General features: G+C 44.6%; 1 protein-coding gene across 2 annotated transcripts in view; it reads right to left on the bottom strand.

The window, feature by feature from the left end:
- The window catches only part of KIAA1549L (KIAA1549 like), a gene marked incomplete at both ends in the record, with an annotated part of 287743 nt that extends 270758 nt beyond the window's left edge, over positions 1-16985 (bottom strand). For both annotated transcript variants that reach the window (XM_081241354.1, XM_081241355.1), the window contains one exon: positions 16745-16985. In XM_081241354.1, the coding sequence (XP_081097480.1) occupies positions 16745-16985 (241 nt within the window). The remainder of the gene's footprint in view (positions 1-16744) is intronic.
- Positions 16986-17732: the final 747 nt, after the last annotated feature.

Here is a 17732-nt window from a genome sequence, read left to right as displayed (position 1 = left end):
GGGAGACTGGGAGGAAAGAGCAAGCAAGAGCCGGAGGTACAGAGGATCTTTATTTAGTAACTAAATGGTAGTTAGTTAGGCAGGCAGACGAGGGAGAAAACTCACATGCGGCATCTGAAGATCTATATGGGATCATAATGCAAATTAGTGTTCTCCTAAAAGCTGCAAGCTTCATGCCAATGATACTTAATTTTAGCTGTGATTCCAGAACATACGGTCCATATCTCCCCTTCCTCCGACTCAACTGGCTGGATAACTGAATGTCAAGGTGACTCTTTTACTTAAAACCAGGCAATGGCTTCAGATGGTGGCTAGAGGCCAAGGCCTGTCTCCTGGGTGATGTGGCCCCTGCGAGCTCTCTGCCTAGTCGATCACTCACTCTCACCCTCCATTCCTGCCCACCAACCACATCCACCTTCTCTCTAGTTCCAGAAGAAACCACACTTCTTCCCACCAGGGAAGAGAGTATTCACTTTGCCCTTTGCCCCACCTCCCTGCCTGGTCATCTCCTATGCATCCTTCTGATGTTGGCTCCAACGTCACTTCCTCAGGAAAGCCTTTCCTGACCATCCACCTCATCACTCACCAAGCCTCCCCCAGCACCCTGGGCTCCCCCTTCAACACTCACCTCTGCTGGTAATAGGGTACTTATTCCTATGATGAGCTGATTAATGTCTCTTTCTCCACGTGGGCCAATGTCTTTTACCTGCCCACTGTACCCCTTGTACCAGCACTGTGCCTGCCACATACCAAGGGCTCAATAAATACTGTCTTGACTTAATACATACAATGAAAAGTCAATTTGAAAACAACAGGCAACATCATTTAAGACTGCATGGTATAAAACTAAACCACGGTGAAAAGAAAAATCACGCTGTGATGTCTGGGGTGGGGGGTGAGTAGGGAGAGATATGTCTGGAGAGGGGCAAGAGGGAACTTACTTCCTGAGGTGACGGTCATGTTCTATATCTTGACAGGGGTTTGGGTTACACCTGTGTATGCATTTGTCAAAACTTGGGAATATATACTTAGGATTTCTGGATTTCTCTGTATGTAAAATTTACCTCAAAAAAAAAAGGAGTATAAACAAATATTGAACTATAATCAATGGCATGAATGCTGAAATATTTAGGGGTGAAATGTACTGATGTCTGCAACTTACTTTGAATACATCAAAAAATAAGATGAACTGATGGATGGGTAGAGGAAGGACAGATAAACGATAAAGCAAATATAGCAAAATGTTCACAGTACCATCGAAGTGGCAGGTATATGTCTGTTCACTGTACAGTACTTTCAATTCTTCTGTATGCCTGAAAATTTAATAAAATGGGGCGGGGTGGGGGGACGGCCAGCAGAGTATAGCTGAAAATATATTTACCTTGTAGTCTAATCTGGCTTCAAATCCCATCCCCACCACTTTCAAGCAACAGTGCCCTTAGGCAAGTCAGGGTCATAAATGTTCTCTCAATCTTAGCTTCCTCCAAGCAAAATGGACAAGAACTATCTCTCAGTGTCACTGTGAGATTAAATTATACAAAACTCTTGATCCACCAACTAACAAGTCGTAGCTGTTTCGCAAATGTTAGTCCTCTTATTCAGAAGTCAACATATCCACAAACTAGGGCAAACCTCCAATGAGACGTAAAAGAAGAATCTTGTAAAATTTCTCCCTTGCTACATCCCTGGGGAAATTAAAAGAATAAATTAACTGTGCTATTTTTATAGGTAAAGACGCTGACCTGCCATCAATCAGTAGGACACTCGGAACTCCATGTCTGAGGAGAGATCTACGCTGTCCACACCCGCTTCCCCATCTGCCAGTGGTCACCACCACCCTTTGTGAGAGCGGGCCAGGGTTAACAACGGAGCCGCATCGGGCGAAAGATGGGGGAATTGTATGCAGTGCACCAAAGTCAAGACTCCCAACCCCTCTCCAGATGTGCAAGGGAAAGAGCCACCCAGACGGGCCTTGAGATCTGTGACGGCATCTGACGTGCTCTCAGAGACTGTAGTCACCAGCCGGTCTTGGCTTTTAGCATAATTACACGACCTGAGAGATGACCTTATGGTCATAAATAAAAGCTTCCAATCGAAACTAATCGTGTGTACACAGCTGAAAGATGTCTAAGAGGCCACCATGTGGACTCGGCATCTCTAGGTTTGGAAGGTGGAAGAAAGGAGTCCATTAATGACACCAGCAAACGGGGTGGAAATGCTGACTTAGAGAAGCAAGGAAAAACTATACCTTTCGGTGCTAGACCAATGTCCCTCCAAGAAAATGAGGTCTGGCATCTTAAAGTCAGTGAAAGCGTTCATTATATGTCACAAGTGAGATGCTGCAGGCAAAGGAAGTTGCAATTTTTTAGAAAGCATCCCCGTGTGCCTAGTAGATGCCACACTTAGGGCAACAAGTTATTTCAGGCTGCCTGAGCCAAACCTAACTTCCACCCTCTCTTCCTTGAAATCTTCTTCCCTGTTACATAATTATAAGCCCACCTAGTTGGTTAGCCTACACTTCAAACTCCTTGGAGACATCCTGCACTTACTGTGTAAGCTGCCCTGCATCCAGTCCGTAGATGGACAGGATCATCTTGGCGCTCAGCCAACCATGAGCATCTCTTCCCAAATCCATTGTCACATTGGTAGCTTGAAATCAGCCACGGTGACAGTATTTATACCATGGAAATTGGTCAACTCTATCAATCAGGCCACTTGTCATTGTCATTTTTCATAAAGCCAGCATATGAGCCTATTTTTACTGTCATGAGGGAAGAGACGAATTTGGGGAAGTTTGCTCTATCCATACACCTAATTTAAAACTGCACTCTACCCACTGCCAAGGTTGAAGGAGGGCTCAGCCTAGGAGGGCATTTTTGAACCACCAGCCTTTTCACCTCTGGCCTCTGCTGATCAGATGAGGGGTAGACTGCTTACTTTTTTGGCCAGACTATGGCAGCCTGATTTTCCCTCTTGGGAAATATAGACCTGGGACAGAGACTGGAGGGTGGGCACTTACATGGAAAGGGCTTGTCAGCTCTGGCTGCAGGGAGCACCACAACAAGCAAAGCCGCCTGCAAAGTTTAGTTATGGGGGAGCCCAGAAGCTACAGGTAAGCAGAGAAAGCCAGTCTGCAGAAAGAGGCAGATGGACAGACCCAGCCTGCAGGAAAAGAGAGACGAGAGGCCTCCAGGTCCAGGAGACAGAAAGCCAGTAACCTCAGCCTCTCACTGTCAAGGAAGGCAATATAATGAAGTGGAGTGAGAGCCATGGAATCAAACTGCCTGGGTTCAAAGCCCACCTCTGACACTTACCTGTGCGACACTGAATACATTACTGTTAAATTGCTTTTTGCCTCACTCCCCACACCTGAAACCCAGGAGTCACAACAGAACCAACCTCAGAGGGTTGTTGTGAAAATCAAATGAGCTGATACAAGGAGTAAATGCTCAAAAATGTTAGCTCTTATTTCTATCAATGAGCTATACTGTCCACGTGACACCACTGTATTTCATTCCTATTCCAAATCTGTCACATGAGATTTTCCTGTGGCCTGGAGCCCCACACTTGAGCTAGTTTTAGTTGAGTAGCTAGGTAATCTGTCCCCTAAATCACAGACTAACGAAAAAATCCCTGGACCACTGTGTGACCTTTAGCAAATTACTTCCTCAACCCTCTCTTAGGAGTGATATGAGATTCAAACAAGAAACAAGAATGAAAACTTCTACAACTGTGACGTGCTGTACCAAACTCTGAGGATGAGTATCCCCATAAGGAATAGTAAATATATCACGTTAGCCAAAAGAATGGGGAAACACTCATTTCGAATGTCATTTCTATTGCTGGACTAGAGACAAGAACTCATTCTCCATCCCATTCAAAAAAAGGTTTAATTTCCCTGGGATTCACCAGGTTGATTCGTGTGTTCACCTCCACTATTAATAAAATAAGAGGAAACTGCCAAAGACAGCTCTGTGGCAGTGATTTTGTAATACACTTCCATCCAGGTCAATTACATTCCAAAAATGCTCATAATCCAGATCCTCTTGCTCTTTTCAAAACAAAGACTCCCATTTGATAATGATGTCTGTAGCTTTAGAGATATTTTTGGTTCAGCTCTTTTCAACAAGGACTTAGAAGCTGCACTATTAATTGCAACACATTTTCTTCTCAGACACATTTTTCATCAGGCTCCCTTGGTTCACTCTTGACGTTTGGTAAATAAAAAGACAAGTGACTGAGGAGCAGCATTCACAAGCAGGGACAGAAGTGGAGGGGTAGGTCCAGGAGTCCTGGTTTCATTCTAGCACTTAATTCCATATTTCACGTCGAAAGAGTAAAGTGAGAAATATCCTAGACCTTCCTATTTACTGGCACTGCATAAATACCAAAGCCATTTTGTGTTTCTGAGGTCAGGAGGTTTTCTTTCAAGCTAAGAATAGATTTAATATATATAAATCTAAATCTAAATCAAATTCCCCTCTTGTGGTTAGGAGGCATTAGGCAAAGTCTCGCCTGAGTGGACAGATGGCAGGTGCAGCAATGACCTTGGGCTGAAGCTTGAGGCAGCTCCTTGCCCCGATTTACATCTGCATTAATTGATTTATACACAGTGTTCATCCCCGTTCTATGCGGTGTTTAAAAGGGTCCATGATTTTCCTTAAACATGTGTGGAAGTATTTTCCAGGGAAGGAAGCAAAAGAGTAGAGAAAAGAGGAAGAATGGTCTAATGATGATATTTTAACTCTGTAGGTTTGAATCCAATCTGTGGTTTTAAAATTGTTATCTTTTATAATAAGGGCTTTTCTGTGTTTCAGGAAGAAGTTCAAATTCTCTTAGGACAAAATTTACTTCACATGGAAAGAGGGCCACAATACAGTGGTAAATGAAAAGAGAAAGGCATTAAATATTATACCCTTTATATCTTAAAAAAATTAAGTGAAGATATGTATATAAATATTTGTATGAAAAAAGATCTGGAAGGACCTACCATATTTGCTTGACAACACAACTCTAGGAAATAGCAATGGAGCCAACAGGGCTTTTTTCATTTTGCTGCATACCTTGTGCATTACTTGAATTTAATAAAGTACTGTATATATTACTTTTACAATTTTTAAAAGCCAATGAAGATTAAAGATAAGCCAACATTTGGGGCTTCCCTGGTGGCGCAGTGGTTAAGAATCCGCCTGCCAATGCAGGGGACATGGGTTTGAGCCCTGGTCCGGTCAGAACCTACATGCAGCAGAGCAACTAAGCCCATGCACCACAGCTACTGAGCTCACGTGCCACAACTACTGAAGCCCACGCACCTAGAGCCCATGCTCCGCAACAAGAAAAGCCACTACAATGAGAAGCCCACACACCGCAACGAAGAGTAGCACTCGCTCGCCACAACTAGAGAAAGCCACACGCAACAACAAAAACCCAACACAGCCAAAAATAAATAAATTTATTATTATTATTTTTAAAGCCAACATTTGTCTGAGCTTCAGGTTGGAACCATGACAGAAAACCATGGGAAAATTCTTCCCTTTGCAGAATGAGAGCCCGTGACTTGGCTTGCCACTAATATAGGAAGAGGTAAGAAAAGGATTGGTCTAACCCAGCAAAACATCTGCTTAGGGCTCATAAACACATACCCAGGGTAATGAGGGAAGAAGGGAAGATCCTGAGGCTTTTGTTCACAGATGCAAAAACTAAGGCCCCAAAAAGTGACTTGATAAACAGCAAACAGTCAGCTACGGGTGACCCATTTCCTGAATTCATCCAACACAATTTCCCCTCACCCAGGCCATTCTAGACCTGAAACCAAACTCTGTTCTAATGTCTAGGAAGTGTCCACTGGCAGCCCTGAAAATGAGGAAATGTACTAGAGGTACGTGACACTTTTTATTTTACTAAAGAAACCCTTGAGGGATCTTCTCATTTTTAAGACCATAGGTCTAAGGGGAGAAATAATACCAATTCTACCAATTCTGCATTTAACTAAATTCAATACTCATTCATGATAAAAATTCACAGCAAACTAGGAATAGAAGTGAACTTCCTCAACCTGACAAAGGGCCTCTACAAAAAAAAAAAACTACAGCTAACACCATACTTAACAGTGAATGTTTTCCCTCCAAGACTAGGAGATCAGGGCAAGGATGTCCACTCTCCCCATTCCTATTCAACAATGTTCCTATTCAGCAATGTACTTGAAGTTCTAGCAAGTGCAACAAGGCAAGACAAAGAAATAACAGGCATACAGATTTGAAATGAGGAAATAAAACTCTCTATTCATAGATAACATGATTTTCTATTTAGAAAAATCCCAAAGAGTCTATAAAAAGCTACTAGAACTAAAGTGAGTTTAGAAGGGTCACATGATACAAGATTAATATTTTTAAAATCATATTTCTATATACTAACAAAGAAATTTTTAAAGTACTATTTACCAAAGCATTGAAAAACATGAAACGCATATGTACAAAATTCATATGCTGAAAACTATAAAACATTGATGAAAGAAAAGAAAGAATACCTAAATAAATGGAGAGAGATATGTTCCTGGGTCAAAAAATTCAATATGGTTGAGCTATCAATCTTCTCCAATTGACCTAGATTCAATGAAATCCCAATCAAAATTCTCTTTTTTTACAGAGATGGAAGAGAAGATACTAAGATCTATATGGAAAAGCATAAGCCCTAGAATATCCAAAAAGATTTTGAAAATAAAGAAAGTTAGAGGATTCATACTACCTGATTTCAAGACTTACCATAAAGCTTGAGCAGTGGAACTCAATGGGGGGAAATTTTATCCTGCAGGGGACATTTAGCAATTTCTGGAGACATTTTGGTTATCACACTGGGGTTGGGGGGGTAGCTATTGGCATCTACTGGGCAGAGGCCAGGAATGCTGCAAACATCCTACAGTGCACAGGACAGCCCCCCACAACAAAGAATTACCCAGCCCAAAATGTCAGTAGTGCCAAGGTTAAGAAACTCTGAGCTAGAAAAATCAAGACACTGGTGCACTGGCATAAGGAAAAAAGTACAGATCACTAGACTAGACTAGAGTCCAGAAATAAACCCACAAATATATGGTACCAAGGCAATTCAATGGAGCAAGGATAATCCTTTTAATAAATGGTGTTGGAACAATAAAGCATCCAAATGAAAAAAACATTAACCTCAACTCTTACCCTGCACCATATACAAAAATTAGCGTGAAACAGACCACAGACCAAAAACTATAAAACGTCTAGAAGAAATCATGAATGTCTGTAAACTTGGGATAGGCAAATATTTCTATCCCAGCACACAAAAAACACAAGCCTTAAATTTAAAAGTTCATAAACCGGAACTACTCAAAATTTAAAACTTCTGTTCTTTGGAAAATACTGTTGATAAAATGAAAAGAAAAAACACACAGACTGGGAGAAAATATTTGCAAAAAACCATATCTGATAAAGGACTTGTATCCAGAATATATAAAGAAAGCTCAAAACTCAATGATAAGAAAACAAACAATCCATCTTTTTAAATGGGCAAAAGACTTCAACAGCCACTTCAAAGTAGAAATATAAATGGCACGTAGAAGATGTAAAGATATGCAACAATAACATCATTAGTAATTAGAGAAGTGCAAACTAAAATTATAATGAGATACCACTAAAATATTATTGGAATAGCTGAAATTTAAATTTTAAAAAAAGTTGACAGGGCTTCCCTGGTGGCGCAGTGGCTGAGAGTCCGCCTGCCGATGGAGGGGACACGGGTTCGTGCCTCGGTCCGGGAGGATCCCACATGCCGCGGAGCGGCTGAGCCTGCGCATCCGGAGCCTGTGCTCTGCAGCGGGAGAGGCCACAACAGTGAGAGGCTCGCGTACCACAAAAAGAGAAAAAAAAAAAGAAAAAAAGAATACAAAATTATGGGCTTCCCTAGTGGCGCAGTGGTTGAGAGTCTGCCTGCCAATGCAGGGGACACGGGTTCGTGCCCCGGTCCGGGAAGATCCCACATGCCGCGGAGCGGCTGGGCCCGTGAGCCATGGCCGCTGAGCCTGCGCGTCCGGAGCCTGTGCTCCGCAACGGGAGAGGCCACAGCAGTGAGAGGCCCGCGTACCACAAAAAGAGAAAAAAAAAAAAGAAAAAAAGAATACAAAATTATGCAGCCACTTCGGGAAAGGCTGTGGCAGTTTCTTCTAAGGTTAAACAGATACCTAACGTATGGCCCAGAAATCACACTCCTGGGTATTTACCCAAGAGAATGAAAACTGCCCACACAAAGCCTTTTATGCCCCAAACTGGAAACAACCCAAATGTCTATCAACTGGCAAATGGTTAAGCAACTGTGGTGCAATGGAATACTACATGGCAATAAAAAGGACAGGACCAGAGGTGCAATGACATACATGATTCTCAGGAGCATTACATTCAATGAAAGGAGCCAGACACAAAACATTACATACTGTATGATTCCATTTATATGACTTTCAGTTAAAAGCAAAATTATATGGGCAGAGAATAGATTGGTGCTTGCCAGGTACTGGGCTGCCGGGGGGGGAGGCTGACTGCAAAGGAGCAGGAGGGAATTTCTGGAAAGTACGGAAATGGTCTATGTCTGGATTGTGGTTGTGGAACCGTGAGTGTATGCTTCTGTCAAAACCCGTCATGCAGAACGCCTAAAAAGGGTGACTTCTACTGTATGTAATTTACACCTTAATTAAACTTGACTTAAAAAAAGACGGGTGGTGGCTCATGGGAGTGCTTTTCGTACAGCATGACATTTCAAAACTCTGAATTCGTTGGTGACATTTGAAAACAATATTTGAAGTAAAGATCTGGCTTTTCTTGAGAAGTCAGAACTTTAGCACCCTGAGCCTCACTGCAGCTGGGCAGAGACAGCCTCTTTGGACAAGGCAGGTACTTTCTGTCTTGCCATATCCTCCCTCCTGACCCAGAGGTACCTTACCAACCTGCCACTGAGTAAGGATTTCTTGTCCTGGGCTACAGGCTGCTTGAGGGCAGGGGCCAGGCCTGGCTTGGTCTCCACTATACCTCCAGTGTTTAGGGAAGAGTTTGACCTGGCATATGCCAGGTGCTTGATAAATACCATCAAATCAGTGTGACTCACTTGCCACCATCCTATCGGCTACAATAACTGACATTTCCAATACCTGGATTGCCAGCTGCTCCTTTGGTCCTGGAGTCCCCACAGGGAGCCACCATCCAAGGCAGCCATCCCGTGACCTAGAATAATGTGTCCCTCTGTGCGTTTAGAAATCCCCTGTAATGTGTTGTCAAGCAACGAAAATGTTTTAGGGTCATTCCAACTATTCATTTTTGTCTGGAGAAGAGTGGAGTTGTTGTTTGTTTAAAAAAAAGAAAAAAGAAAGAAAGAAAACCACAAGAAAGCCTTCAATAAGAGCTTGAAGGTTAATGAAAATGAAAAAGGAAACGTGCACATTCATTTTGAATATTCTCAGATCATATTCTAGTAATTCAAGACTTGAGATAAGTAGGCTTCTGAGAGATTCTCTCAGAAGAATTTCAGTATCTCAGTTTCCACAGTGATGTCCGGTTTTAGAGAAGGGTGAGGGGCAGGGAGGGGACATCTGACTTCTGTTTGATGTCTGTATTAAAAGCACAGACTCATTAGTCCCAAAATCTTCTTCTTTACTTCGTGTGTGGGATGGGAAGGAAAGGGAGGCAAGTTTGGGACATCTTGCAAGTATCTTTGAAGCACTAATAATTAATATTGAGAGTAAAAAGTCTAAATATATTTTATTGGATTATCTATAACTGGAAAAAAAAAGCCCACCCAATCAAACACTCTTGCTATACATCTTTAATGTTAAAAAATGAGAAAGTACATGGCACAAAAACAGAAATATAGATCAATGGAACAAGATAGAAAGCCCAGAGATAAACCCAAGCACCTATGGTCAGCTAATCTATGACAAAGGAAGCAAGGATATACAAAGGAGAAAAGACAGTCTCTTCAATAAGTGGTGCTGGGAAAACTGGACAGCTACATGTAAAAGAATGAAATTAGAACACTCCCTAACCCCATCCACAAAAATAAACTCAAAATGGATTAGAGACCTAAATTAAGACCGGACACTATAAAACTCTTAGAGGAAAACATAGGAAGAACACTCTTTAACATAAATCACAGCAAGATATTTTTGTATCCACCTCCTAGAGTAATGGAAATAAAAACAAAAATAAACAAATGGGACCTAATGAAACTTAAAAGCTTTTGCACAGCAAAGGAAACCATAAACAAGACCAAAAGACAACCCTCAGAATGGGAGAAAATATTTGCAAACAAATCAATGGACAAAGGATTAATCTCCAAAATATATAAACAGCTCATGCAGCTCAATATTAAAAAAATGAACAACCCAATCCAAAAATGGGCAGAAGACCTAAATAGACATGTCTACAAAGAAGACATACAGATGGCCAAGAAGCACATGAAAAGCTGCTCAACATCACTAATTATTAGAGAAATGCAAATCAAAACTACAATGAGGTATCACCTCACACCAGTTAGAATGGGCATCATCAGAAAATCTACAAACAACAAATGCTGGAGAGGGTATGGAGAAAAGGGAACCCTCTTGCACTGCTGGTGGGAATGTAAATTGATACAGCCACTATGGAGAACAGTATGGCAGTTCCTTAAAAAACTAAAAATAGAATTACCATATGACCCAGCAAGCCCACTACTGGGCATATACCCTGAGAAAACCATAATTCAAAAAGACACATGCACCCCAATGTTCACTGCAGCACTATTTACAATAGCCAGGTCATGGAAGCACCCTAAATGCCCATCGACAGACGAATGGATAAAGAAGATGTGGTACATATATACAATGGAATATTACTCAGCCATAAAAAGAAACGAAATTGGGTCATTTGTTGAGACATGGATGGATCTAGAGACTGTCATATAGAGTGAAGTAAGTCAGAAAGAGAAAAACAAATATCGTATATTAATGCATGTATGTGGAACCTAGAAAAATGTTACAGATGAACCGGTTTGCAGGGCAGAAATTGAGACAAAGACGTAGAGAACAAACATATGGACACCAAGGGAAGAAAGCGGCGGTGGGTGGGGGTGGGGGTGTGATGAATTGGGAGACTGGGATTGACATGTATACACTGATGTGGATAAAATGGATGACTAATAAAAACCTGCTGTATAAAAAAAATAAATAAAATAAAATTCAAAAAATAAATAAATAAAATCCTTTTGGAAAAAAATGAGAAAGTACAAATATAATGTAATTATAACCCATCTGAACCCTCTTTTGACCCACCTCCCCTATGTCTCTGCTTTCCTTTATAAAAAAGACTAAAAGAGTTGTCTTTTTTACTGTCTCCAATTTCTCTTCTTCCTTTCTTTCTTGAACCCATTGCAGCAAGACTTTTGTCCCCTCCACTCTTAGGGCCACCAAACATCTCCACATCTCTAAATACAACATCCATTGCTAGTCCCTATCTAGCCTTCTTCAGTCTCTTTTGCTGGTCCCCCGTCTCCTGAACCCCTAAATGCTGAAGTATCCCAGGTCTCATTGCTGAGATCTCCCCCTCCTCTATACTTTCTTGCTTAGTTGCGTGCTGATGGCTCCCAAATTTATATCTCTGGACCCAATATCAGGCTGGGATTCCAGACTACTTTGTTCAACTGGCTATCTGACATCTCTACTTCGATGTTTAATAAACATTTCAACCTTAACAAACCCAAAACCAACTCTTTATTTCCTACCCAAATCCTGAGCCTCCTGCAACCTTCCCCATCTCCATGGCAACTTCAACCTCCAGTTGCTTGAGCCAAAAACCTTGGAGCCACATTGGTTCCTCTCTTTCTCTCCCACCCCACCTCTAATCCATGAGAAAATTCTATTAGCTCCATCTTCAAAAGATGTCCAAATCTAACCACTTCTCCCCACTGTCTAAGCCATCCTACCTGGTCTCCCCACTTCCACCCTTGACCTTACAGTCTTTTTTTTTTTAAATTTTTTATTTATTTTTGGCTGCATTGGGTCTTCATTGCTGCACGCGGACTTTTCTCTAGTTGCGGCAATCGGGGGCTACTCTTCGTTGCAGTGCGCAGGCTTCTCATTGTGGTGGCTTCTCTTGCTGTGGAGCACGGGCTGTAGGTGTGTGGGCTTCAGTATTTGTGACACATGGGCTCAGTAGTTGTGGCTCTTGGGCTGTAGGTCGCAGGCTCAGTAGTTGTGGCGTACAGGCTTAGTCGCTCCGTGGCATGTGGGTTCTTCCCAGACCAGGGCTCAAACCTGTGTCCCCTGCACTGGCAGGCAGATTCTTAATCACTGTACCACCAGGGAAGTCCCGACCTTACGGTCTTTTGGCCCCATGATAGCTATGGGCATTTTTCTAAAACTGAAGTCAGATCACGTCACCTCTTGCTTAATCTCATTCAAAGTAAAATACCAAGTTTTCACTTTGTCAAAAAGTCCTATATGATCTGGGCCCAGCTCCCACTTCAACATCATTTCTTACCACCTTCCCCCTATTCACTCAATTCCACATGACCTCCCTGCTGTTCCCCAACCATCCCAAACACAGTCTCTCCTCAAGGCCTTTGCAGTTGCTTTCCCCTCTGCCTGAATACCTTTCCCCAGATTTCCATTTTTAAGTATCTACTCAAATGTCACCTCGACATGGGGGACATCCCCCATCACTCTAGATAACCAGGCACATGCATGAGGGTACACGGCACATAGACATCAGCCCCTTGCTATCATCTTACCCTGATTCACTTTTCTTACCACCATCCAACCTACATTTATTCGTTTATTTTCATTTGCTACTTAAAGTGGGGTCAGCATCAGCATCACCCGGCTTGTTAGAAATGCAGAACTGCAGGCCTTATCCCAGACCTACTGAATCAGAATCTGCAACAGGATCTTCAAGTGATTCACATGCACAGTAAAGTCTGGAAAGCACTGGGCTAGCTCCTAACTGCCATGAGAATGGGAGCTTGTTTTCTTTCATTATTGTAACCTCAAAAAGCTGAGGTACTCAAGATACACTGAATGAATGGATGGATGGAGGGATGGATGGATGGATGAATGAATGAATGAACAAATGAACTGTTGCACCTGTGTCGAATGGGACTCCAATCTGATGATGTATAAAATGTTGGAGAGGGGTAAAAACGACATCCTAGGTCAAAATTATCCCCCATATATTGTGCTCAATTAGAGATTCTTTCAAAATGCAAATACATTCCCTGAATAAAGCAGTCATTAACAACTTTCTGTGGATTACTTAGATGAGATAATTATTCTAACATCTAACAGAATCATCCAAACTAAGGGAACAGGAGTGAAAGAAGGCTGAAACTTTAATGAGTACCTACTCTGTGCTGGGCATTGTAACAGGCAAGAGCGAAACAAAGGTAAATCAGGAACTTACAAGTTGGTGAGAGAAGCAGAGGAGGGCCAGGGGGGTGGAGTGCCTGTGAGGAGGGCTTGAGAAAGCCCAAGGGCAGTGAGAGAGTCCAGGGTACTCCTCCCTATAGCATCCTGTGCTTCTGGCCACAGAAGTAAAGAACCTTTACTTCTCCTCTGCCTGAAATGCCACCATCAACCCTGCCAACACCTACTCATCCTCCAAAGTTCCCGGTCTTCCAGAATTAACTGTGCCTTCATTTTATTTGCTCTGACCACACAGTATCAGAGTTCAAGGACATGTATCACCCTATTCATGAGGGGTTTCTACAAACTGCCTGACCCTTATGCATGTCTGTATCCCCTGCCCCAGCACAGCACCTGGACAGAGTAAATGTTCAGTCAATTTTATAAGAACAGCTAGCATTCACTGAGCATTTACTATGTACCAAGCACTGTTTTAAACACTTCGGATATATTAACTTATTGAATCTTCACAACAACCCAATCAGATTGGAGCTATTATTATCCCCATTTTACAGACAAGAGAACTGAGGCCCAGAGAGGCCAGGTCACATAAAGGAATGAGCACTGCACCTGCACCTAAAAGACACACAGGAAATGTTTACTGACATGAACTGAATGGAAGATCAGTAGTTAAGAAGATCGGGAAGTCAAATTTGAACTTTACCAATCTGCCCAGAGCCTCAGAGGGCAAAAGAGAATGGGGAGATGTCAGAGCTTGCTTCTGTAAAGAACCTTCTTTTCCACACCAGTCTCCCACATGCAAAACAGAAGTCAGGGAGCAAGGGTTTCCTGGAGATGGAAGCTAGGAGAGGAAGTCCGAGAGAGGACATTCAAGACAGCAGCCTTGAGAAGGAACCCCAATTCCTCAGGAATATTAAATAAAAAGAATTTGGGGTGGAGTGGGTGGAGGTGGGCTGGGAACACACTGCAGGGGCTCCAGGACACAAAGGTCCTATAGCACTGTCCAGAAACCAACCTATTTTTACCTATTTGTCAGCCAAGGCAAATGTCTGCTTAGCCTTGCTTAGAAAACAAGATGCAGCAACCATGCAAATGACATGACTGTAGCAAGCCAGCACATTCAGGAGGTTCTTAGAATCAGCGTTTGGCTTCTCATGCAACCTGGCCTCAGACTCACTCTACAGCGAGTGGCAACATCAAGCAGCAGCTGTGCCTCAGAAAAAGTTCAAAACCAGGGAGTCTGTTGAAAGTCAAAGGTCTCAGGAAAATGTCACCCGTTCTCCTGCCTCCCTCCTGACACTGCTTCCTCCACAAACCCCCTGGGACTCCCTGCATCAGGTCCAGGACTCACTCACCCTGCAGTAAAGCTGCCTCAGGTAGAAATCAGAGAACAAATGAAAGCAGGCAGGAGGCAAGATAGGGAGCCCAACGTTTAACTCTTCCATTGAGAGAGAAACAAGTCATGAAGTTGAATCAGAGGCAAACACACAGGAAACCATGGAGCCCGGCAATAGGCTCTGGATCCACAGGGGAGCTGGACCACGGGAAATTGGTCATCAAGAGTGACAGTAGAAAGGACACCCAAAAAGCACAGGGGACGCAACGAGTCACTCCAATGAGAAGGAAGAAGACAGAGGACTACTGATTTTTACCATCATTTAAATCAAAGCATCTTTCCTAGCAATCCCCAGGGTCGCCACACTAAGAGAATAAAGGAAAAGGACATCAGGGCTAAAAACAAAAGACACAGAACAGAAGTCCCATAAGTCAGGCTCTGGCAGACTGAAAGAAGAGCCAAGAAAAGTTACAGAGGTTCCCAAGGGGCAATGTCAGAAGAGAGATCAGAAGGTCAGAAGAGAGATCAGAAATCAAAGCCAATCAGAGGAAATCATCTGACATATCAGGCCGAATAGGATAAACACATAAAATCTAAATTTCACGTATTACAAACGGTTGAGCAGATTTTGGTATCTGCCCTCAAATGAAGAACATCCAAAAGTTGGTATCTCATAAATTGTTTACAAAACTATTAAGGATCTGATTCATTTTGAATAAAAACTCAAAGTGTGTTTCTGATCCAGTGAATACTAAGGTAATTACATGTGTCTGACTCAGAACTTACCTTTTAACCATCAAATACACATCACTGAAAACGGCTAGAGGCATAAAAACTGGGGGCTAAAGTTCTTCGGAGGTTTTCTCGGGTCCCGGGCACACATCCAAAGATTACTGAACTTTCTCACCACTATGATCACAACAGACAATTCCTGGAGAGCAACTTGCACACATAGACACCTCATGTCAGTGACCTTTTAAGTGAATCAAAGGAAAACGGGCTTTGAATTAAGCTGTTGAAGACAGGAAATGTTTTTAACCTGAAACCCTCTTATCTAAAAGAGTGTGAACTCCTTCATAATTAGGAGATTTAATCTAATTGGGGGGACAAGGCACACTGGGAAAAAAAAACAGTCCTCTTTAATCCTTGCTAAAAACCACAGAAGTACAGAAGAATACCGGCTGAAGCAAGGGCTATATTCCTTGATAAATGAAATGTACCAAGAGCCCCGAATTTCACAAATAAAAGCCTGCCCTTTACAAGTGCCATAGTAATCATTCTTATTTCAAAGGCAATTACTGACTGCACAGGAAGTTTTGAAGAACATTAGCCGAATAATACCCCCTAAATAGTTACAACAGATTTTTAAAAACCGTCCAAGAAATTACAGAAATCTATTTCCTGAGGATTCTTGGGAGTCAAAAGAGCCAAGCGTGGTTATTTTTAACTAACCTCCTTCAAACAGTGGATTATACACCCGATCCCTTTGCAAGACGCAAGCAATTATTTTAGGTACCTCTATCCCAAAAGAAAAAGGAGTCTCCTGTCAAGACAGAGAGGAAAACGCCGACACGGGAATTGCCTAAAACTCTCTGGGCCATTTCGTGCAGTTAAAGCAAAGTGGACATCCGTCAGGGAGCCCAAAACATAGTAGACGTCCCCACTTTGTGTGTCCTACTAAAACACATCCCTTTTCAGGTGTCCTAAACACAGCATATCTTTATCTAAATGAAGAGTGCCTTGGGGACAACCAGGAAGGACCTGCCACTTGTCCAGATGGAAAATGCGGATGCACCTCTTTTTACTTCCCCGCCCAACGGTGCCTTCCCGGGAGACAGATTTCTGACAGTTCGCCTGCTGTTGCAGCAGCAGAGGGCGGGGAAAATCCTAGCGCCGGTACCGCGAAGACCTCTCCATCCATCGCCACCGGTCAGGTGCCGACCCCGACGGGCAGCCCCGTTCCTCCAGAAACCTCCGTGGGCACAAAGCAGCCGCCAAGTGCTTACCCGGGTCGGCCCGGCAGTGCTCCGGAAGGGCCGCCAGCAGCAGAAGTCCCAGCAGCAGCAGTGGCGGCGGCAGCGGCGGCGCATCCTGGGACCCGGCAGCCCGGGGGCCCCTCACGCCCGGGCAGCGCGCGGCTCCCCCGCCAGCCCGGCCGAGGCCGCACGCCCGGAACCGGCCCCTGCGCCCCCGCACCTCCGGTCCATCTTTCCTCGGGCCCTGGGGTTTCGCCTCCTGCCGAGCCATGGGGACGCTTCACTCATCCAGGCCACTGCCTCGCTCCGCACCGCTCCGGGGAGCCCAGCCTTCGGCGCCCCGGTCCTCACCGGGCATCTCCGGCCACGGCGCGGGCGCCTGAGGGCGGGGGCGCCGGGCGGCGCGACTCGCTGGCTCGTGCTGCCGCGCCAGGAGCGAGCTCCGCGGAGCCGCGGCTTCACTCGCGCAGGGGCCGGGGCCGCATGGAGCCGCGGCGGGAGCGGGCCGGGGTTCCCACGGTGCCTGTCGCCGCGCGCCGGCGCGCCCGGTGCAGCGAGGGTGGGACAGGCGCCGCCCGGAGCCCCCACCCCCGGGCGGGCTCCCGCAGACTGAGGGGGCGAGGCTGCGAGCCGCGGGGGCGGGCAGTCGCTGGGCGCGCTCGGGGCCCTCCCTCCCGCCGCCGGCTGCAGCCTCTCCGCCGCGCTCTCCTCGCTCGCTTGCTCGGGCTCGGGCTCCAGTTCCGGCTCCGGCTCCGGCTCCGGCTCCCTGGCCGAGAGTGTTACTGCAGCTCAGAGCGGCGCCTCATTGACAAAGAAAGCACGTAGCCACCCGAGCGGGCGAGGGAGGCGAAGCAGGCGCGCGCGCGCATCCCCGCGTGGAGCCACCGCGCGCCCCCCGCACCCGCGCGCCCCGCCGGGCTCCGGGCTGGGGAGGGGGACCTCTCGTGGCTGTTCGCGCGCCGCGGACATCCGTACAGGCCGGTGGAGGGGTGGGCTTCCCTTCCTCGCATTCCCCACC

This window comes from Mesoplodon bidens (genome assembly GCF_964165515.1).
Source record: "Mesoplodon bidens genome assembly, chromosome: 7".
NCBI lineage: Eukaryota > Metazoa > Chordata > Mammalia > Artiodactyla > Ziphiidae > Mesoplodon > Mesoplodon bidens.
This window is presented reverse-complemented; position numbering and strand designations above follow the sequence as displayed.